Source organism: Microtus ochrogaster, chromosome 2, assembly GCF_000317375.1.
Source record: "Microtus ochrogaster isolate Prairie Vole_2 chromosome 2, MicOch1.0, whole genome shotgun sequence".
NCBI classification, from domain to species: domain Eukaryota; kingdom Metazoa; phylum Chordata; class Mammalia; order Rodentia; family Cricetidae; genus Microtus; species Microtus ochrogaster.
In genome coordinates, this window is record NC_022010.1 from 23315189 (window position 1) to 23337416 (window position 22228).

General features: G+C 45.8%; 1 protein-coding gene across 11 annotated transcripts in view; it reads left to right on the top strand.

The window, feature by feature from the left end:
- The window catches only part of Gtf2i (general transcription factor IIi), an 85698-nt gene that overhangs the window by 26940 nt on the left and 36530 nt on the right, over window positions 1-22228 (top strand). Inside the window, exons 4-12 of one of the 11 annotated variants that reach the window (XM_005344662.3) lie at window positions 1202-1336; window positions 2113-2296; window positions 2411-2439; window positions 9790-9844; window positions 10215-10258; window positions 13574-13651; window positions 16601-16660; window positions 18518-18574; window positions 20459-20521. In XM_005344662.3, coding sequence (XP_005344719.1) covers window positions 1202-1336; window positions 2113-2296; window positions 2411-2439; window positions 9790-9844; window positions 10215-10258; window positions 13574-13651; window positions 16601-16660; window positions 18518-18574; window positions 20459-20521 — 705 coding nt within the window. The remainder of the gene's footprint in view (window positions 1-1201; window positions 1337-2112; window positions 2297-2410; window positions 2440-9789; window positions 9845-10214; window positions 10259-13573; window positions 13652-16600; window positions 16661-18517; window positions 18575-20458; window positions 20522-22228) is intronic. The other 10 variants (XM_013350616.2, XM_013350622.2, XM_013350633.2 and 7 more) reach the window with 10 other exon arrangements.

Sequence of the window (22228 nt, forward strand, 5' to 3'; positions counted from 1 at the left end):
CGAGACAGGGTTTCTCTGTGGCTTTGGAGCCTGTCCTGGAACTAGCTCTTGTAGACCAGGCTGGTCTCGAACTCACAGAGATCCGCCTGCCTCTGCCTTCCGAGTGCTGGGATTAAAGGCGTGCGCCACCATCACCCGGCCAATGAATTTGCTTTTATTTTATGTGTATGCGTTTTCTTGTCTGTCTTTGTGTCCATGTACCACTTACATGCCGCACCCACACAGCCCAGGAGAAGGTACTAGATTCCCTGGAACAGGTATTTCCCAGGGTTTTAAGCTACCATATGGGTGCTGGGAATTTATCCTGTCTTCCTGCCTCAGCCTCCCCACTTGCTGGGATTGCAGGTGTAAGGCACCTCGCCCAGCTAAGTTTTTATTTTATTATCATTATCTATTTATTTATTTTTGACTTTTCAAGACAGGGTTTCTCTTGTGTAACAGAGCCCTGGCTGCCCTGAAACTGACTTTGTAGACCAGGCTGACCTCGAAATCCCAGAGATCCGCCTGCCTCTGCATCACGAAGTGCTGGGACTAAAGGCGTGCATTCCCATGCCCAGCTCTAAGTTTTTGTTTTTAAAATTTCCCCTCATTTCTTTTTCCACTTAAATTTTTATAACAAATTAGAGTATAGAGCCTGGGCATGGTGGGCCATGCCTGTAAACCCAGCACTTAGAGGGCGGCTGAGATTTTGGGACCGTTGGCGGCTCCATAGGCTACGATGAGGCAGAACTAGGTGGTTTTGTGATATCTTAGCTCAAAATGGAGGCCGGGAGGCAGAAGGGAAGGAAGAAAAAGGCATAATAAAAATACTCTTACTAAAGGCCAAGTAGTAAGGAGATGGCTGTGCTGGCTAATTTGTGTCAACTTGATCCTGACCAGTTAGTTGCCCAGGAAGAGGGAACCTCAATTGAGTAACTGCCCCCAGCAGATTGCCCTGTGGCCATGTCTGTCTGTAGGGGCATTTTCTTGATTGATGACTAATATGGGAGGCTCCGACCACTGCCGCCCTGAGCAGGTGGTCCAGGCTGAGAAGCAAGTGAGCACTGTCCCTTCCATGGCCTCCGCTGTGGCTTCGTTGATGACGCTGTCAGCTGGCTGTAAGCCGATGAATTCTTCCCTTTCATGATGGTGTCTATTCCAGCAACAGAGACACAAACCGGGACAGTGGATATGAGCCTTTGTCCCCCTGATTATTTTACAGGCGTTGAAGAAGAAGAAAAGGCTGCAGAGATGCATAAGATGAAAGCTACAAGCCAGGCGAATCGGATGAGTGTGGATGCTGTCGAAATTGAAACACTCAGAAAAACAGTGGAGGATTATTTCTGTTTTTGCTATGGTAAAGCCCTACACTCTACAATTTGAAAAAAATACATTATATAATGGTATTATCGTCTTTTAAAAACATTGTGTTTCTGTGTACGTACAGTGTGCGTTTGTGGGTGTGAGAGCTTTTGTGGGTCGGTCAGGACAACTTGGTGGAGTTGGTTCACCTTGCACTTTATGTGGGTTGGAAGAACAAACTCGGGTTTGTGCAATAGTTTGTGTCTCTTCTAGGCAGCTAAAAGCAAGTCAAGCTAAGTCTGGGCATTTATAAGTAAGAATAGGCCTCTGTTTATTTGGGAGCTGGGAGGCAGGCTCCCAAAGAGTTCAAAACAAAACGAAACAAAAGAAAACAACAGTTGCAGCGTGGGTGCTAGGAATCAAACTCAGGTCCTCTGGAAGAGCAGTGTTTTTAGCCACTGAGCCCTCTCTCCTGCGTAGCTCTGACTGGCCTCAAACTCAGATCCACCTGCCTCTGCTTCCTGAGAGGATTAAAGGCGTGCACCACCACTGCCCAGTTCCGTCTTACTTTTTGAGACAGGTCTTACTAAAGCTGGAGCTCACTGATTGCATGCACTGGGTAGCTAGTGAACCCCACGATTCCTTTTTTTCAACACTGGGATTACAGTGAGCCTACCCTGCCCTACTTTTTCTGTGGGTGCTGGAGATCCACATTTGGGTCCTCATGGTTAAATGGCCATCACTTTACATACCGAGTTATCTTCCCAGCCGCAGTGATTCAGTTTTTAACTGTGACCCTGGACATGCTGATTCAGTGTTTTTCTCCCCCAGGAAAAGCTTTAGGCAAGTCCACAGTGGTCCCTGTGCCCTACGAGAAGATGCTGCGTGACCAGTCGGCTGTGGTGGTGCAGGGGCTCCCTGAGGGCATTGCCTTCAAGCACCCTGAACATTATGACCTTGCAACTTTGAAGTGGATTCTGGAGAACAAAGCAGGGATCTCATTCATCATTAAGAGGTGAGATGCTTTCTCCTGTGTTGCCCACATGTTTGTTCATACGTGTTGACTGTTTAATCCAGATGCTGTTTGTGTTGCTGCTTATGCATGGTTTTGTATTTTGTTTTCATGCAGACCTTTCCTGGAGCCGAAGAAACTCCTTGGTGAGTACATTCCTTTGTTTACACGGTAGCCTGCTGGATTTTTGATTTTGAGTCTGTGATGTAAGACATTTTTGAGTCAGGGTTAGTGAACAACCTGTGGCGGCTCATGAGGTGAATCCATGGAGTCACGTGGTGTTTCATGTGTCCATTTACTGGGTCTGTCTTCTTCACCAATCCTAAGAGTGATTTGGTTGACCTGGTGTCCCTGGAGAGGCAGAGTAGTAGAACACAGGAGTGTGTTCACCTCTGAATGTAGTATGATACCTTTGAGTGTTGCTCATGTATCAGGAGATGTCAGTGACTATCAAGTGACCACCACCAAAATATACCATCCATATACAAGCGCATCCCGAGGAGTGGAGGATGACTGTAGCAGGACTTCCTCTAGGGGAATCTGGCCATTCCGCTTAATTAGGACAATAAACAAGACAGTAGTTCCTTCAACAGGGCTAGTTGACATGCCATGTTTTGTTGTATGTGTATGTTTGTTTAAAGTTTTATTTTTATGTATGTGTGTGTTTGTCCATGAAGGCCAAAAGAGGGCATCATATTCCCTAGAGCTGGAGTTCCAGGCAGTTGTGAGCCGCCTGTTGTGGCTGCTGGGCCCTGAACTCAGGTCCCTTGCAAGAACAGCATGCACTCTTAACCCCTGGAGTGAGTCTCTGGCCCCTACTTGACACCTCTTAAAGGTGACACTCAGTCCACAGGAGACCTTTCTACCATATAAAGATGACAGAGGGCCGGGCGATGGTGGCGCACGCCTTTAATCCCAGCACTTGGGAGGCAGAGGCAGGTGGATCTCCGTGAGTTCAAGACCACCCTGGTCTACAGAGCTAGTTCCAGGACAGGCTCCAAAGCCACAGAGAAACCCTGTCTCGATAAACCAAAAAAATAAAATAAAATAAAATAAAGATGACAGAGAAAAGACATGGATGAGTGTGTATGAGTGTGCCCAAGAGTGCACACGTGCTCACGCACACACACACACACAGAGAGCCATTTTTCCTATTTTCTAATAAAAGATCAGAGATAGCCAGTTTGGCCTTGGACACGTTGTGAAGCCCAGGCTGGCCTCAGATGCCTGATCTTCCTGCTAGGCACGTGTAATCATGTCTGACTTACACATATTTTCTGTAAAACAACAAAAAAAAAATTAATTTGGTCAGTTTTATTAAGGAGTAATTGACATTAAATTCACCTGTTTTAAGTGTAGAATATATGATTTTTAATAAATGTACAATCTATAACCATTTGAGGACCCAGCTGTGGCACAGTCTTGGCTCAAGTGTGTGAGACTGAGTTCAGTATCCAGCACTGGGAAAACAGCAACAATTGTTTCTTGTTTGGTCATTCTGAGCCAGAGTGGCCTTGCAGTCACAGACTTCCAACCTTCCTCTGGTGCCAGGAATATAGGTGACACCACCATGATGAACTCACTGTGCGTTCCTTCCTTTTTTCCTTTCTCTCTCTCTCTCTCTCTCGCTCTCTCCCCCTCTCTCCCTCTCTCTCCCTCTCTCTCCCTCTCTCTCTCTTTCACACAGGGTTTCTCTGTGTAGCCCTGACTGTCCTGGAACTCACTCTGTAGACCAGGCTGCGCTCAAACTCCCAGAGATCCAACTGTCTCTGCCTCCCGACTGCTGGGATTAAAGGTGTGTGCCACCACCGCCAGGTTATCAGTGTGCGTTGTTTTTTGTTTTTTTAATAATTTTTATTTGTATTTTATGTACATTGGTTCTCTGCGCACATGTATATCTGTGTGAAGGTGGCAGATCCCCTGGAACAGTTATAGATAGTTGTGAGCCACCATGTGGGTGCTGGGACTTGAACCCAGGTCCTCTGGAAGAGCAGCCAGCATTCCAAACCGCTGAGCCATCTCTCCAGTCCCCAGTGTGCATCCTCAATGAAAGTCCTTAGACAGGTAGCCGACAATTTTTTCCAGTCCTGTGAATTGTCTTTGTTCTTGTTTGATAGATTTTTTTTAAAATTTGATTTTTTATTAGTTTATGTGTATGAATGCCTGCATGCTTATCTCCACATCACCTGGTGTCTGGTACCCAAGGAGGCCAGAAGAAGGCATCGGGTTCCCTGGGATTAGAGTTAGCTTGGTTGTGAGTCAGTCCCCTTGTAGGTGCTGGGAATTGAACTACCAGGGCTTTTAACCACTGAGCCATCTCTTCAGCCCATTTGCTTGGTAGTTCAGTTTTTTTGTTGTTTGTTTGTTTGTTTTTCGAGGCAGGGTTTTCTGTGTAGCCCTGGCTGTCCTGAACTCCCTCTGGAGACCAGGCTGGCCTCGAACTCAGAGATCTGCCTGCCTCTCCTCCCCTTTTAAAGGCGTGCACCACCACTTTTACTTTCTGTGTGTTGGCAGCACATATACTTCTGGGTATATGTGTATGCATGTGTTTGTGCAGATGCCAGAATTAGTTGATGCTGGATTAGTCCACCATCATTCTCAACCTTGCATTTGAGACAGAGACTCTCACTGACCCTGTTGTTCACCAGCTGGCCAGTGAACTCTGGGCTCTGCCCTGCTTTAGCTCCAGTTTTTATGAGGGTACAGGGTATCCAAACTCAGGTCTTCCATTCTTGTGTTCCAGATCCTTAAGCTATTGAACTGTCGCCCCAGTGTCCAGTTTTACATAAGAAAAAAAATTTTTTTTAATTTATTTCTTGGTAGGGAGGGCACGTGTGCCCCAGCACAAGGTGGAGGTTAGAGGGCATCCTGCAGGAGTTAGTTCTGTCCGTCGTATGACTCCTATGGGCAAACTTGGGCTGTCAGGCCTGGCAGCAAGTGTTGCCACCTCTTTTACAGGGCCTAGTCTTAACATTTCTAGGAAATGGTTTCCCGTCTTTTGTCACTTGTGCTCTGGATGGCATTCTTCTCTGGCAAGCTGTCGTGTGGGGGCTGGGAGGTGGTGATGCAGTCCACAGTGCTTGCTCAGCACTCGTGCTGCGATGCAGCAAAGAAAAACATCAGCAAACCTTGGAGCCCGGACGTTTGCCCTGCAAGGGTCCTTCTCCCAGTGTTCGGTTTTTAGCTCCTTGATTCTGGTCTGTAGTCTTCCGTTCCCAGTGGTGCTAAGAGTGGAAGCCAGGCCATCAGCACCAGTCACATGCTCCACTGAGCGACGCCTCCCAGATCTACAGTCTATTTTGGGTTTGTATATTACAGAATGTAAAGGCATAAATTTGTCTTTGCATCTGGGTCTTCACTAGAAGCAGTCAATGAAGAGTGCATTTTCTTTCTCTCTGCGTTGTCTTGGTAACTTTGCTGGAAGTCAGCTGACCCTGACTCTATTTCTGTTTTCTTCACAGCAGATGTGCGAGTGGAGAGAGTGTCCCTCTCCTTCCTGTCACAGTGTGGCTTTTGTTCTTTACTCTTTTGGTCTGGTTAGGGTTAGCACTGAATAATAGTGGCCTTTAGTAGATGTCACCTTGATGCCCATCTTAGGAGAGAACATCCTGTCACCTCCACGTTGTTCTCCATGTTAGGTGGACATTCCTCTTTGACCATTATGGGTGAAGGCATCAATGTGTGAGGTCCTTTTTCAGATTGAGAAAGAAGCAGAGTTGTGGCACAGGCCTGTTATCCCAGCGCTCAGGTAGCTGAGGCAGGAGGATGGAAAGTTTGAGGTCAGCACTGACTACATAAAGGAAAATTCAGAGTATTTGTTATGTTTAAAGTTTAGATTGTGGCCACCGAAGTGGCACAGACAATCTGCAGGACAGCTTGGCAAGTAAAAGACACATGCTGCCAGGCCTGAGACCCGAGCCGCATCCCTGGGACCCACACCAATTCGCTGCCAGGCCTGAGACCTGAGCTGCGTCCCCAGGACCCTCATCAATAGCTGTGTGTGTTAGGATTGCGTGTGTAATGCTGCCTTTGCTGTGAAACAAAAGGCAGAGGCAGGAAACTCCAGAAGCTTGTGAGCCCAGTGGTCCTGAGTACACAGAGCATCAGAAAAAAAAAATTGGAGAGAGACCCTGCCTCAGGAAGGTGTCCTCTGACCTTCCATTGTGCACTTGGAGAGGCACTCATTCATACAGGAGAGGCTGGGCATTGGCATTTATTGTGGGTGACTTGAGCTTGTGTTTGTGTTCATTGTGGTGTGGCTGTGCCAGCTAAGACGCATCCGCTACTCTGGTCTTTTGTTATGAGTGATCGTTTTTGTGATCAGTCTTTTACTTAAAATAATGGAAGTAGTCAGTTAAATTATTGAGTTAATTAAATTTTAGTCCTTGCAATCAACCCCAAGATCTTGAGCATGTTAAGCACATGGTGTGTCAGTGATTTACATATCCAGTCCCTGGTTTTTTTTTTATTTTCTATGTGTGTTGTGTATATGTGCGTTTTTGTGTAGGCTGCATCTAGGTGTGTGTACACACATGTGGAGGACACAGGTCAGAATCAAGTGTTGATCTCTATTGCACTACACTTTATTAAAAAAAATAATTGAATTTGTTTATTTTGGGTCTGGGTGTTTACCTATTTGTTTATTTATCTGGAAGCTTATTTAGGGACACTCTTGTTCTATACAGTTAAGATCCTCCTGTTGCAACCTCCTGGGCAACTAGGAACTAGATCTGTAGACCAAGCTGGATTTGAACTCATAGAGATCTGCCTGCCTCTGCCTCTGGAGTGCTAGGACTAAAGTCATATGCTACCATGCCTGGCTAAAATAAGTTTATTTTTTACAAATAAACAAAGTGTATAACTTATTCTCAGCTATGGGGGAGGTTACCAGTTGTTTCTTTGTTTTTTTCTGACAGACTTTTACTATAGCATCTGATGACCTTAGCTTAAGGTCCTTTCTGCCTCAGTCTCCTTAGTGTTGTGGTTACAGAAGTGCCACCATGCCCACCTAGGGATCTCACTGAATTAAAAACCAGTTCTTTTGGAGTTGGGTATATGTTAATGTTGGGGCAGTGAGGCAGGGAGGTTCTTTCTTGCTGTGGCCTGCGGGGTGAGTCCATTGCCAGCTTCAGCAACTTTGTGGAATAGGTACCAAAATAAGATAAAACCAGGTCACAAGAGATTGTGGATAAAGGCTTTTGCAGACAAGTTGGATGGTCTGAGCTCTGTCCTCAGGACTCTAACAGTGAAAGGTCAGAATGAGCTCTTGCACATTGTCCTCTGACCTCCACACTGAGGTGCATGCATGCCAATACTCACACACATCAGTAAATACATTCTTAAAAGCCAAAGGAGGACTGGGCATCACTCAGGAGGCAGAGGCAGGTGAGTTTAAAGCCAGCCTGGTAAACAGAGTAATTTCCAGACTAGCCAGAATTGCATAGTGAGATCCTGTCTCAAAAACAAAACAAGCTAAAATATGAAAAGAGAGCTGGAGACCAGAGTTCAGGATGGAGTTCTTTTGGTCCTCATAGGCAGAGCACTTGAGAGGGGACATAGATTCAGTCCACAGTGAAGCTAAAACAAAATAAAGGAAAAAAAAGAAAGAAAAAAAAAAAACAACAAAATAAAGGGCCTCTTACTTCCCGACTTGAGGACTATAATTGACATGCAGTGAACTACAGATTCATGCGCACACATTGTGATCAGTGTGGACCCATGTGTGCCATGTGATCTGTCACCACGTCAGCCCCATTCCTCATGGTTCCTGCCTGCTGTACCCTCAAGCTCTTATTGAGTCTTTTCCTGTCCCTGTAGGCTTACTGGAATTTCCAGATTTGCTTGCGTGTATATAGGTATGTCACGTGCATGCCTGGTGCCCAGAGGTTAGAACAGAGTGTCAGTTCCTTTGGAACTGTAGTTTTGGATGTTGTGAGCCATCATATGGATGCTGGGAACCAAGCCCAGGTCCTACAAGAGCAGCAACTGTTCTTGCCCATTGAGCCATCTCTCCAGCCCCAACATTTCCAGATTTTCACATGAGTAGAATGTTAACATGTGTATTCTTTTGTTTGACTTATCTTGAAATTACCTGTGCTTTGTATAGTAATAGTTGGTTCTCATTTTACTTTGGTATTGTGTGCAAGTCCTCCTGCGACCCCACCACACACACTTTAAAACTGTTGGAGACAGGGCCTCTCTATGTAGCCCTGGCTGGCCTGGGATTCACAGGGATCTGCCTACCTCTTCCTCTTCAGTGTTAGGATTACAGGCACGCTCTGTCACTCCCAGCCTTTGCTTGTTAAGGCTTGCTTCCTGGGTGGCCTGGATCTTTTGATATAGACCAGGCCGTTGCCAAACTCAGAGCAGACCTCTTATTTCTACCTCCCATGTGCTCTCCATGGGCAATTCCCTTGTCCATGTTGTGTCATGTTATGTGTCAATATAACATGTGTTTACTTATTCCTAAGGTAAGAAAATTTGGATTATATAGATACTTGGCTCCCTTAGGAAGAGCTGTGTAAGGTTGATTGAAGGTCTAACCCCACCAGTCTCTCTCCTCAGTGCTGGTGATGCAAGCCAGGGGCTTGTACAGGCTAGGTAAAGGGTCCCCTGCTGAGCCACGAGACCAGCGAGTTTTGCAAAGGTGGGACAGGGCTTTGCTGTGAGTCAAGACTGGTTTTGAACTTTAGTTCCTCTCAGCATCTCTACATCTTGATTTCCCTGTGTGCCTCCTAGCCTGGCAAGACAATTCTGTTTTGGGCAGGGAGGGTTTCAAGATGGGGTTTCTCTGTGTAGCCCTGACCGTCCTGGAACTCACCCTGTATATCTAGGCTGGCCTCGAACTCACAGAGATCCGCCTGGCTCTGCCTCCCGAGAGCTAGGATTGGAGGCTCGTGCCCCACAGCTGACAGTTATTTTAATTCAGCTTTCAAAGAGTAATACAAGTTGGACCACTGATCATTGTGCTGTGAACACTTCTGTCAGAGCTCACCAAAGCCCCACACTTTTGTGTGTGTGAAGTGAAAAGTGGTTGAAGGCGTTTAGAGGCTGTCTGTTTGCACGTTTATCCTCCAGATCCTCTCAACCCCACCTCAAATCTCCCACAAGCCAGGTCCATAGTAGCTTGAGCCTGTAATCCCAGCGCTGTGTGAGGTGAGAGATTGTTGAGAGTTGAAGGTCAACCTGGGTTACAGAACCCTATCTAAGATACAAAACCAGCAACAACAAAAGGAGTTGGACGTGGGCTGCAGTGTGGTGGCGCACACCTTTAATCCCAGCAGTTGGGAGGCAGAGGCAGCCAGATCTCTCTTGAGTTTGAGGCCAGCCTGGTCAACAAATCAGATTTCCAGGATCGCCAGAGCTATTACACAGAGGAAACCCTGTCTCACAAACAAAATCAAAACAAATAGGTGGGGGGATTGTTTGGGAATATTAAAATATTAACCCTGCTTAAAATGTTGTTAAACCTGAATGTAATTTGCTTTTGTTTGTAGGTGGCCGAATGATGGCATCAGATACTGAGAGGACCATCCTGTCGCCTGGTGGAAGGTAAACCATCCCTCGCTGGCACTGTTGTGCCACGTGCCCCGGAGTTACCAAAATAGCAGATGGACACGTGCCCCACATCTGGACTGCACTGTATAGCTGAACACTTGGTTATAAAAATGCAAATTTTGTTTTTGAGAAACAGCCTTACTTTCTAATAGCCCAGGGTAGTCTCATATTAGAATAATCCTGCCTCAGCCCCCTGAGTGCTGCCATTACGGGCTTGTGACATCAGGATTGTAGGTTTGACTCGGTAGCTGTGCACAGTGGTGCTTCTTCCGTGAGGCTGGCCATCGGGGAAGCTGTTGACGACTGTGTGAGTGGCCGTCCCTCACAGTTGCATCCTGTGATCTGAATGTGTTCCTCCTTTCAGCTGTGGCCCCATCAAAGTGAAAACTGAGCCCACAGAAGACTCTGGTATGTACTAGTGCTCTTCGGATCTATTACACAAAGAAGGTGCTTTCCTTAGTTGAGGAGGTGATATTTTCAGAGTAGCTAGTTACTGTGTCTCTTAGAGCCTCCCGCCTCGGCCTTGCCAGTGCTACTATTACAGGCATGTGTTACTCTACCCAGTTTTATTGCAGAGGGGACCCATAAGATTTTATTTGTAATTAATACTTAATTTTGTGCATGTGCTTGTATGACTATGGTATATTTGTATGCATGATGGGAGCGGGAGGTCGTGTGCCTGTGCATGCTTCAAGACCAGGAGAGGGCATCCCATGTCTTCTGCTTTAACTAGTCCTTTGAGGCAGGGTCTTGACCTGGGCCAGGTCTCTTAGCTCAATCCTATTGTCCTTGCCTCCCTCAGCTGAGGTTCCAGGCTTTGGCTAGTTTGGCCCACTTGTTACGTGAGTTCTGAGCTATCTGAGTTCTGGTGCTCAGGACTGTTGAAAGCACCCAGATCCAGTGAGCTGTCCCCCAGCTCCCTGCTGTGCTGTAGGGTGACTTGTCATTTCCTCACGGGAGGGGATGCTGAGCCTTTCTTCATGTAGTCATCACCCATCCCTGTGCCTTCTTTGATTACATGTCTCTGTAAATTCTCTGCCTCTTTACCGTGTGCATGTTTGTGTGAGAGAGAGATTGGGGGGTGATGTGAGAGACAGTGCCGTGAGGTGGGGAGAGAATGGATCCAGACACGTGTGCCATGGTGTGCCTGTTGAGATCAGACAACAGCCTCAAGCGTTGGTCTGAGGCATTTGCTGCACACAGGCCAGGCTCTCTGTGAGTTTCTAGGGCTCTCTGCCTTCCATTTCATGTAAGAGACACGCACCACCATGTCCAGCTTTACGTGGGTTCTGGGATGCCAACTCTGTCTTCCGCTGTGTGCTTCTCTCATTGAGTCTCTTCCCCAGATCCTGTTGCTCCATTTTTAACCTGTGGGTATTGTTTTTTTTTTATTCCCTAGTTGTCAAGTTCTGAGTATTTTTTGGATATAAGTCAGGAATATGGTCTTGCAAATGTTTCTTATATGCTGTGTTCCGTCTTTCTATATCCTTTTATGGTGTCTTTGAAACTCAAAAAATAATAAATTGTGGTTACTATGCTTTTAAGGTTGTAGTTTTTTTAAAGAATAATTTTCTTTATTTTTTTTTCTTTTTCTTTGCTTCTTTTGAGATAGGGTCTCTCTATGTAACCCTGGTTGTCCTGGATCTCATTATGTAGATCAGGATGGCCTTGAACTCAGAGAACTGCCTGCCTCTCCCCCTCCATGTTCTGGGATTAAAGATGTGCGCCACCATGTCTGATTTAATTTGTTTAAACTTTTTTATTTTTGAGGTTATAATGACATCATTTCTTCCCCTCTCCTCCCTCTAAACCCTCCCATATAACCTGCCTTTCTGTCAAACTCAGGTCATATTGTTAATTTTGTTATTTTACACACACACACACACACACACTCCTAAATCTAACCTGCTCAGAGTGTGTCATGTCACTTCTGTGTGGATGTTAGAGAAGACTGTTTTTTCCTGATCTCAGCATTCCTTAGTTGCCTGTAGTTCTTTGTATAGGGTTGAGGTCTCATGGCTTCTCAATTTTTTTAACTTAATTTTCAAAGTTAGCAAATTCAGGGTAGTGGATCTTTCTGTGGCATTCTTTTTTTTTTAATGAAATAATTTTTAAAGCTGAGATTGTGCCGTATACCTTTAATCCCAGCATTCAGGAGGCAGAGCAGGCAGATCTGTGAGTTCCAGGCCAGCCTGGTCTATACAGTGAGTTCCAGGATAGCCTGATCTACAGAGCAAGTTTTAGGACAGCCAGCTCTGTACAGAGAAACCCATCTCTAAAGATGTGTGTGTATGTATATAATATTTATTTATATATTTATATTTTATACAATATTTTAAAAATTGTATGGGAGCTGGAGAGATGGCTTAGCAGTTAAGAACACTGGCTGCCATTCCGAGAGGAACTTTCTTCAGAGTCAAGGAAAAAGAAGCAGCCTCAGAAGGACGGCTTCCTGATGGCAAAAAGAGCCAATAAAAGCATAGGCAGTGGAAAAAGGAAAAAAAAATTCAAAAAAAAAAAAGGACACTGGCTGCTTTTTCAGAGAACCCAGCTTCTATTCCCAACACCCACATGGCAGCTCAACTGTAACTCCAGTTCCATGGCATCTAATACCTTCCCCTCACAGAGACACACATGCAGGCAAAACACCAGTGCACATACAATTGTATGTCTATTTGTTTGTCTCTGTAGATGTGAGTGCAGTGTTAAGAGCTGCCAAATCTAGGTTACCTTTGGAAGAGCAGTACACGCTCCTAACCTCTGAGCTATCTCTTCATCTCTGTCATTGTGGGATTTTTTATGATTTTTTTATTTGTTTGTTTGTTTGTTTATTTATTTGAGGCAGGGTTTCTCTGTTGCTTTGGAGCCTGCTCTGGAACTCACTCTCTAGATCAGACTGGCCTTGAACTCAGAGATCTGCCTGCCTCTGTCTCCTGAGTCCTGGGATTAAAGACGTGTGCTACCACAGCCCGGCTCATTATAGTTTTTTTTTTTTATCCCCTCCTCCATTTCTGTTTTAGTGTTATTTTATTTAGTGATAGTATGTCTCTGTGGCTTGGGCTGTTGTTAACTCCCCCTCGGCTTCCCCGCTGCTGGTGCTAAAGGTACGCCTCTCTGAACCAGACACAAGGTTTACTTTTATTTTCCTTTTACCTAGAAAATATTTGTCCAACCTAAAGTCAACAAAGCTTTGCAGTGAGGTTTCTGCTTAGGGTTTCTAGCGTTAGTTCTTAGGGTTGGTCTGTGAGGTGGTGAGATGGTTGTTAGGCATGTTGGGAGGTAAGAGCATAACTCACTCAGCTTGTGTGGATGTTGGAGACTTTTTCTACTGCGGGACTTGAGTCTCTGTCAGGGGCAGCGGAGTTTGACCTCACTCTCCCGTCCCCATCCGAGAGCAGTCAGGCAGCCATGCCCACTGGCACTCAGTGTTCTAACATTTTCTTTGTTCTGACGGGGCAAGACGAGGTGGCCATGCTTCTTCCCTCCCGCTCACCTTTTCCCTTGGAGTCATTGAGTTTTCCTGTGCAGTTTGTTCAGATCGGTCAGTCGGTTGGGTCTGTCTGTCCATCAGTTGCCGAAACCTTGACGTGATTGGGTTGCAGGTGATTTCCTTTGACACCTACCTAATAAGCCTTTGCCCTTTCAGAGTCTTTAACGTGTAAGGATTTTACCGTGCAGTGCCCTGGAACTGTGACCTACTGGAGGCTGTCACTTGTTTTGTAGGCATTTCTCTGGAAATGGCCGCTGTGACAGTGAAGGAAGAGTCAGAAGACCCAGATTACTATCAGTATAACATTCAAGGTAACAACTGTTTAATGCAGCCTTTCTTCCCGACACTTGCTGGTGCCTTTCACTCTGAGTAAATGGCGTCTCTGCCGCAGTGCCTGTCCCGAGCTAGCGTGGCAGCATTGCAGTCAGGGGAATGGAGAGTTCTAGTCTGCAGCCGAGGCGTCTTCTCTTGTGTAGTCAGTCTGGTTCGTCTCAGTGGCTCCAGCGTGGCTTGGTAGCACGTGCTTACCTTCTCAGCACTCAGGAGGCCACGGCCAGCCAGAGCTACCCAGCGAGACCTTGCCTCAAACCACTGAGCTGTGTTAGTGGCTTCGTCAGTGTGAACAGTCTTGAGTTTTCACAGAGTTCTCGTGTGCACTTGCCTGGTAACCTTGATTTTTCTTTAACGTGATAAGCCTTATTGGATGTGGAGTGTTTTACAAATGCCCGGAATAATATTTCACTACGGTTAAGTGTGCAAATATCTGTGTACATGTACTGCTGAGTGCCAGTGACAGTCATTTAAAAAAAAAAAAAGCTGGGGGTAGGGTGCCTGCATGTATGGAGGTGAAGGGGCAGCTAGTACTGGTTCTTTCCTTACATTGTGTGGCTCCTGGGGATTGAACTTGGATCATTAGGCTTGGTGGCGTGTGACTTTACCCCTTTAATCTGTCTTGCTGGCCCCACATTTATGGTATCTGTAGTTAGTTTGGGACAGTTTACTGATTGTGGTATGGGACTAAAGGCTGAGACTAATCATAAGGGTCATTTTTGTGGTTTTTGAGTTAAGATGTTGCTGAGTAGCTGGACTTGGTTGTTAGTCTCGTGCTCATGTGTAGACTGACCTTTGAAGTGAAATACCCCCACCTTTACAATCTTCTTCACTGACATCATTTCCATCGCCTGCTGAGAGTGTAAGTCCCCCACGCCCCTCCGTCCACACACACGGACCCTCAAGACCCACACCTGGAAGGTGACATTTTATTTATTTGATAGTTTTTGAAACGGTCTCTATTATATAGCTCTGGCTGTCCGGGTACTCATTAAGTAAACCAGGCTGGCTTCAGACTCATAAAGATCCTCCTACGTCTGCCTCCTGAGTGCTGGGATTAAAGGTGTGCGCCATTACTCCTGGCCTTAATTATTTTTTATTAGTGTGTATTCATTGTGCAGAGTCATGGTTTGCTTGATGGATGGAGTCCGGGTCTCACGTGTCTCAGGCTGTCCTCGGGTCCTCACGTCACTGAGGATGGTTTTGAGGTTTTCAACGTGTGATGATCCTCTTGCCTCTCCTCCTGTTTGCCTGTTGTTGTCCTCGTTGAACTGATTGTTTCTTTAGTGCAGTTGAAGAAGTTAAGCTACAAGTTTGCCAGTTTCTAGGCCAGTAGAGCAGTGGCTTGTGGGTATTTTCCCTTTTTCTTTCTGCCCTTTTTCCCTCTCTCTTCCTCTCTTCCACACTCCCCTTTTTGTGCTGGAGATTGAACTCAGGGCCTTGAACTGCTGGTCGAGTTCTGCCCCTGAGCCTCCCCACAGGCCTACAGTATCTCTCCTTTGTAACATGTCACTTGCTTGTCCTGTGTGTCGGTGTCTTTGTGAAATTCCGTCTGTGCTATTGCAGACTGTTCAAACACAGTGGTTCTCAGCCTGTGGGTTGTGACCCCTTTGGGGATAACCAACCCTTTCTCAGGGGTCACCTAAGACCATCGGAAAACATATATTTACATTACGATTCATAACAGTAGCAAATTGATACTATGAAATAGCAATGAAAATAAATGTAACGGTTGGGGTCACCACAACACGAGGAACTATATTAACGGGTGGAAGCATTAGGAATGTCTAGAACCATTGCTCTGGGCGGTTCTGGTTTGTATTTAGATAGTGCTTTGTGTTCCTGTTTTCTTTTATTGTGGTTCTCCTATGAGTCCAGGTTCTCAAACTCAGGATTCACCATACTCCCGTGAATGCTGGTCTTAGAGACTAGTTGGTTGGTGTTTATTTGATTTGTGTTAAGAAGTAGCCATTGAAAGTAGTGCTTTGCTTCTTCAGATTGATTCTGAGAAGCTTGTTTAGGGTCTCTGGGCTTTAGCTCAGTGGGTAGTGTTCACCTCTTGTGCCAGAAGCCCTGGCTTCCGTCCCCAGCACTGAGCGGACTGGCTGTGCTGGAGCTTGCTCGCCTCCCCAGTACTCTAGAGGTGGAGGCAGCAAGGTCAGAAGTCAGAGGTCAGCCTGAGCTCCATGTAACTGTCACATACGATGAAAACGTACCTGTACTGGAAAATATGTTGCCTAGATCTGTGGCTTTGTGGTGGCCGGTAGCTGTGCTATGTGAAGTAACTGTCATTATGGCATCTTCATGTGTGTGTGTGTTACATTTGGACCACAACCTTGCGTCTCTGTTTTGCTTCTTTACCCTTTGTGTACCCAAGTCCCGTTCTTCTCTCCCAAGTAATCCTCCTGTTTTCATGTATTTTCAAAATATGTTTACTAATGGAAAAACTGTGTTAATGAAAAGTATACCGGTCCAGAAGGTGCATCGATCCTGCCTGGGGTTTGTTGTGTGTGCCTCTGCGGTGGGTGATGCTTACTAATCGTGTGTGTTCTTCAGAAAGCCTGGGAGAGGTTAGCAGTTTGCTAAGGAATCCCTGTAATGGAAGAAGCCAGCACTAGGCAGGCATGTGCAGTCAGCATCAGCCTTTACTGTAGCGAGCACTTCTGTTTGAAACACTGAGCCTCCATCACAGACCTGCCGTTCCCATCCCATCCCTGTCAGTCATCGTCGGTCATCCTCAGTTTAACCGTGTACACATACCTGAACACACTTTCCCCATCAACTAGCAAGACCATTGACTAACATCACTTTTTTTTTTGCCTGTTTTTATTTCTAAAAAGGCCATCATCCCATACACCTCACCCAGATTTGCTCTAATATGACCAATATGCTTTGAAATTCCTTTTGAAGCTTATCTTTGTATCCCAAAGCAGGCCCTTCTGAAACTGGTGATGTTGATGAAAAGCTTCCCCTTTCGAAGGCTTTGCAAGGTATCGCCTTTCACTTCTGCTCTCCCACATCCTGTTCGTATTTGCTGTTTCTTTATATTGGACAGACTGTTTTGATAATTATAACTATATTACTTTTCCAAATGGAAAAGGAAAAAAAATGTATTGGCCTTTTTTTTTTTTTAAACATAAATGAACTTCACAAGCAAAACTTTTCAAAACCAATTTTCCCTTTTGTGAATCTAGTAATGAATCTCGAAATGGGTACATGACACACTTTCCTATTGAAGGTAAAGTACGCTTTCTACCTTTATCAGCATAGTCAGCAGTCAGGCTGTTACTGTTGGGTTAGCCGTCTGAGTAGTGCTAAGGCCCGGTGATGCTTAGCTTGGGAAGGATTGCAGGCTATCACTTGTAAACCCTGTGCTTTTAAATGACTTTTTGGGTCGCTTTTGTGCTGTGTTCCCAGACTTGGTCATAGTCTCTTAGTGACGGCTTTTCCTTTATCCCTTCTGGCTTTGATCTCATGAGATTTATTTTCTTTAGCTTTACTGTATAATGTAAATATAATGGTCTCTCTCATTTTCGTAGATTTTAGTAGAGCAGAGAGGACACAGGGCCATAGTGTGCATGCGCAGCCTCGCTATCCTGCCCTCACACTCTCAGCCATTCCTGTGGAACGGCTGGCCTCTTCTCCCTGCACATCTGTTTCTTATGACTTTACACAGTCAAAGAATTTACAGCTCCGTAAATGCAAAAGTTAAAGTGAAAAAGGGATGATAAGAACATGTGTAGCGGAAGCGCAGTGTGCCTGTGGCTCACAGGTGGGCTTCTGAATAGAGTCTGCCCCTAGCTGTGAGTTCCAGTGAGTTCCCACTGCAGAGCCCATGGGGTGATCCCGAGGCAGTCGGAGCATGGTGGCACAGAGCACTGTAGCACAGAGGCCCTCACCGAAGGCGAGCACTGCCAGAGCTCTGAGACGCTCCAGGTCAAGTGTACCGGGGATGGCCTTGGCCTAACGCTGGAGTGCGCTGGGCACAGCTGTCAGGAGACCTGCCGCCTTCCCCTCCACGGCTCCTGTGCTGGCCGGCGTCTGTTTTCCTTTATGCACGATGGTGTTTCTCCTCTTTTCCTGTCCCCAGCTTAGACACTTAGAGATTGAGGATGCACTTGGGCGCAGCTGTGCACTGGATCCTATGGGCCGTTTGGTGTCCTGGCTGGTGGCTCGTGCTGTGCCTGGTCCTCTTGCTGTAGTAGGATGACCTGCTCTCCTGGCTGCCTGACCCAACAGGCGGCTGGATGTATGCCCCATGTCCAGAAGCAGGCAGGTTATTTCCTGAACTAAAATGCTTTTGAAACTAAAAATAGTCTCTAAAATTTTAACTTGACCGTTTAAGTACAACTTTGATTAAATTATGGGATATAGTGTCCGTAGCTTCTATCATAGTAGAAAGGAAAAGAAGGAACATTCCACACACAATAAGCCTTGACTCCATTTGTTTTGTTTTGTTTTGTTTTTTGACACCTTGTTAAGTCTCTAGGAAAGACAGACTTTCTTCTGATTTGGTGTTTTTGTTTGTGAGTTGTTGCCCGACGAGCATGGTACCTGGGCTGTAAGGCTCCTCAGACCCCAGCATCCCGGCACTGTAGCATGTGAGACAGCACTAATACCAAACCCCGAGCCTGCAGAGTTTCTTCTGGGGGTTTGCACTTTCGAGTTTTCAGCTTCCAAATAGCAGTTAAATATTTTTCTAAGTTAGAAAACATTGCTTGAATTTATTACTGAGTTAAATCTTTTTGTATGCTTATTTATACTAAATTGTATGGTCACCTAGTTTTTCTTCTTTTACTGCTAGTTTTTTTTACTGGTTTAGTATATATTGTTCATTTTCTTTTTAGGGAGCCATCATTCTTCAGAAGGCCACGAGGGAACAGAAGTGGAAGTGCCAGCAGAAGGTTAGGAAAGAAGGGACCTTGCATTTTACCGTCTCTGTTGACGTCCTTTGGAGATGAGATGACGGTGTTCGTGCCTTCATGGCCAGCACTGTCATTTTTAGAGAGGAGGCATGCGGTGGCTTGCACTGTGCTAATAGGCACTGGGCCTGGCAGTCATGGTTAGTGATGCCCTTGGCGATACCAAATAAGTGGGTTGTTTTGTTTCGTTTTAGCTTTCTCCTGCCTTGTTGAAAGGACATTGAGGAGAAAAAACTCCCATGTTTTATTTCATTAAATTAATTAATTTATTATTTTTCAAAATTTTAGAACTAAAATTGTTCCTAGTTGTATTCTACTTAATTTTAAAACATAGCTTATCATCCCCAGTTTGTTCATAGGGCAACAGATAAAGTTTGTGGCTGAGTTTTCTGTCTTCTCACCAGTTACACCCACAGCTACCCTGGGAATGGCTGCCACTCAGCCACTGAGTTCTCCCAGGGACACGGTTGAGGAATGTGAAGGGCCAACTGCCCAGCCTGCAGGGAACCTCCTGCTGAGTGTTTGGAGTGTGGTTCAAGGAGGGCTTATAGCCCTCCGACGGCCTCGGTATAGCCCTCCGACGGCCTCGTCTCTTGTTTCCAATTCAGTCTTCCTCCATTAACTGCTGTTTGTAGAACACAGGGGTAATTTATCATGAACCTGGTTATTCCTTGTGTTTGTTGTCACATTTTAAGAAGTCACGGATTTTATCTTTTCCGGCTAGTGAAGGGGTGATCCTAGCAAAGACATGGGCTGATCTATGCACACACTCAGTGGCAGAAGTAGGCTTTCTATAGGAATACATTTCTCTCAGATAGTTCATATCTAGCCGGGTGTGGTAGCGCGCACCTGTTATCCCAGCATTTGGGAGGCTGAAGCAGGAGGATCACCCATGAGTTTGAGGCCAGCCTGGGCTACATAGTGAGTTCCAGGCCAGTCTGGGCTACATAGTGAGACCCTATCCTAAAATAGAAAAACAGAAACAGAAATACTTGTGCTAACTTTACTGTTCTTCACCTGTGACTGTGTGGTAAGCACCCTGTTGGGCTTGCAGGGGTGATGATCTGTCCTCCGTGGCAGGTCTTACGTTGGGGTGGGTGGTCCTGCTAACAACAGGCCTCTGCACAGGACCTGCATGGTTCCTCCAGCACCTAGACTGCTTCACCGCTTCCCGAGTCTGTCAACACATACTAGGTCTCCGGAGACTCGTTTCTAAGGGAACTCTTGTTGATGTGTTAACAGCTGAGCGCGCTTGGGTTCTGCTCTTTATTCCTGTGCTAACAGCAGACATCATTGGCAAATCAGTTAACCTCTCAGCCTGCGCAGGATGAAAGACAGCTAATGAAAGCTCCCTGCGCTTCCAGCACTAACATTTCCTGTGCACCTACGCTCTGTGTGGTAACCCCGATCCCAGCCAGTCTCGCATGCCCTCGTACCAGCGGGAGCTCTCTTGATATGAAGGTCTCCTTTGCAAAAAGTGTATAAACCACTTGTAGGCTTCCTGGAAGGAGAGAGGCCTTAGTGTCTGCTGTAGGAAGCATGTATTTAGCTGGCCTCTTCCGGCTATAGCAAGGAAACAGTTGTGAGCTTGCTGTAACCACATTCCTCCGAGAGCATGGGCCTCTTGGTCCACTGATGCAGGTAACTTGGTATTATCTTAACATTTTCCAGCGGTTTTCTACATTTTGTTTTCTTTTATCCCTAGTTATAATCAAGGGTCAAATACTTTTAATGAACATGAAATGAATTTAAACGCCAGTTGCATTTTATTATAGGCTTCTTTGGGAGCACCAGACAGTAAGTGTTGGAACACACGGAACATGCTGAATAATGAATGTCATTTTAGAATTTTATATTTTTTTCAAGATTCTACTCACCATGTCCCTTCAGAAACAAGTGAGGACCCTGAAGTTGAGGTGACCATTGAAGGTTAGTTATTCCAGCATTGATCCAAGAGTTCCCTTCTGGTCATGAGCATCTGTGTCACGGTCACACTGAGTTTGCATCTCATCCATTCTGAAAGTAGCTGGGGACAGAGCAGCCCACGCCCCAGCTGGACTCCCCAGTTGCTCTGGGAGTACTGGGTGACAGATCTAAGCTGTGCAAATGAGGCTTGGCCCGGAGGTAGAGCAAACTGTGCTTCCTGTCAGTAGTAATTGAGGAGGGTGAGGGGAAGACATCCGAACCTAGACCACACGCAGAAGCAGATTCTAGGACCTTTTGGGTTACGGTAGAAGAAATTTAAGAACAGCTGGAGGTCCTAGTATCTCAATCAGTAGAAGGGAGGAGAAAGCTGCCCAAGCTGGCCTCAAAATGTTTCAGCTCCTGCCTCAGTTTCCCAAGTAGCTAAGACTATAGGCATATACCATCATATTGGGTGAGTCAGTCAATTTGAAAGCAAGTGTCTCCCCCAATACCACTTATTTGTCTTTTGAAAATGTTTGGAAGCAATGGTTGCAAATAAGATTTAAAATAATTTCCATTATCTAAGTTACCTTAATATTACTAACTTATATTTTTGGTTTTGAGGCAGGCTCTCACTGTGTATTGTATCCCTGGTTGGCCTGGAACCTGCTTACTGTGTAGACCAGGCAACCTTGTATTCAGAGAGATCTGTCTGCCTCTGCTTCCTGAGTGCTGAAGTTAAAGGCATGCGCCTTCAATATTTTTTAAAACATTTTTTTTTTCTAGAGTAGGGTCTCACTATGAGGCCTTGCTGTCCTGGAATGACTTTTTGACCAGGCTGGCCTTGAACTCTTAGAGATCTGCCTGCTTGTTCCCCAGCGCTGGGATTAATGGCGTGTACTGCCGCCCAGGCTTCCCTTCCCTTTAGTCCGCTTGTCTCCCAGGACTCCTGGGAGTGCTCTCAGTGTCGTCCCTTTCTGTACAGCACTGGACGCGATCATCAGGGGGCAGGGGCAGGACACTGCTAACAGATCTTTTATATACGTGTGTGTGTGTGTGTGGATATGGTTTTGCAAATTTATAGAGGTGCATTATGATGCAGGCTTTTGTCGCCTAGCTCATGCCCCCCACCTCCCCAGCACCACACAGTTAGCAGTTCTTTTTTTTCTAACCACAGCATAACCTTTCTTGGTTTGGGAGCTTGGGTGTGCTCTGTCTCCCTCTCTCCGTCTCTCCGTGACCTGTCCTATTGTGTCTCCATTGTATTGAAGATGTACGCTAGTTTGATGGCTTTCACGTGGTAGAAGAAATCTTTTCATACTTCATGTTTCAATTTCAGTAGATTAATGCATAGATTTGTCTTCCTCATTCACATAATTTTATTAACCTGAAAGCTTCTTTGAATTCTTTGTGGTCAATTAAAGAGTTGAAATTTTGTCACCATTAGTTAAAAACCTATTAGGGACCGGTGAGGTGGCCCAGCTGGTAAAGGCTCTTGTCACCAAGCCTGGTGACCTCCGTTCAATCCCCAGGACCCACCTCCTGCACCTCTGCCCGAGCACATACAATAAATGAAGAAATAAGTAAATTATACATTAAAAAATTATTTTTATTATTGTTTTGCCTGCATTTATGTCTGAGGGAGTCAGATCACTTTGAGCTGGAGTTACAGACAGTTACTGCCATGTGGGTGCTGAGAATTGAACCCGGGTCCTCTGGAAGAGCAGCCAG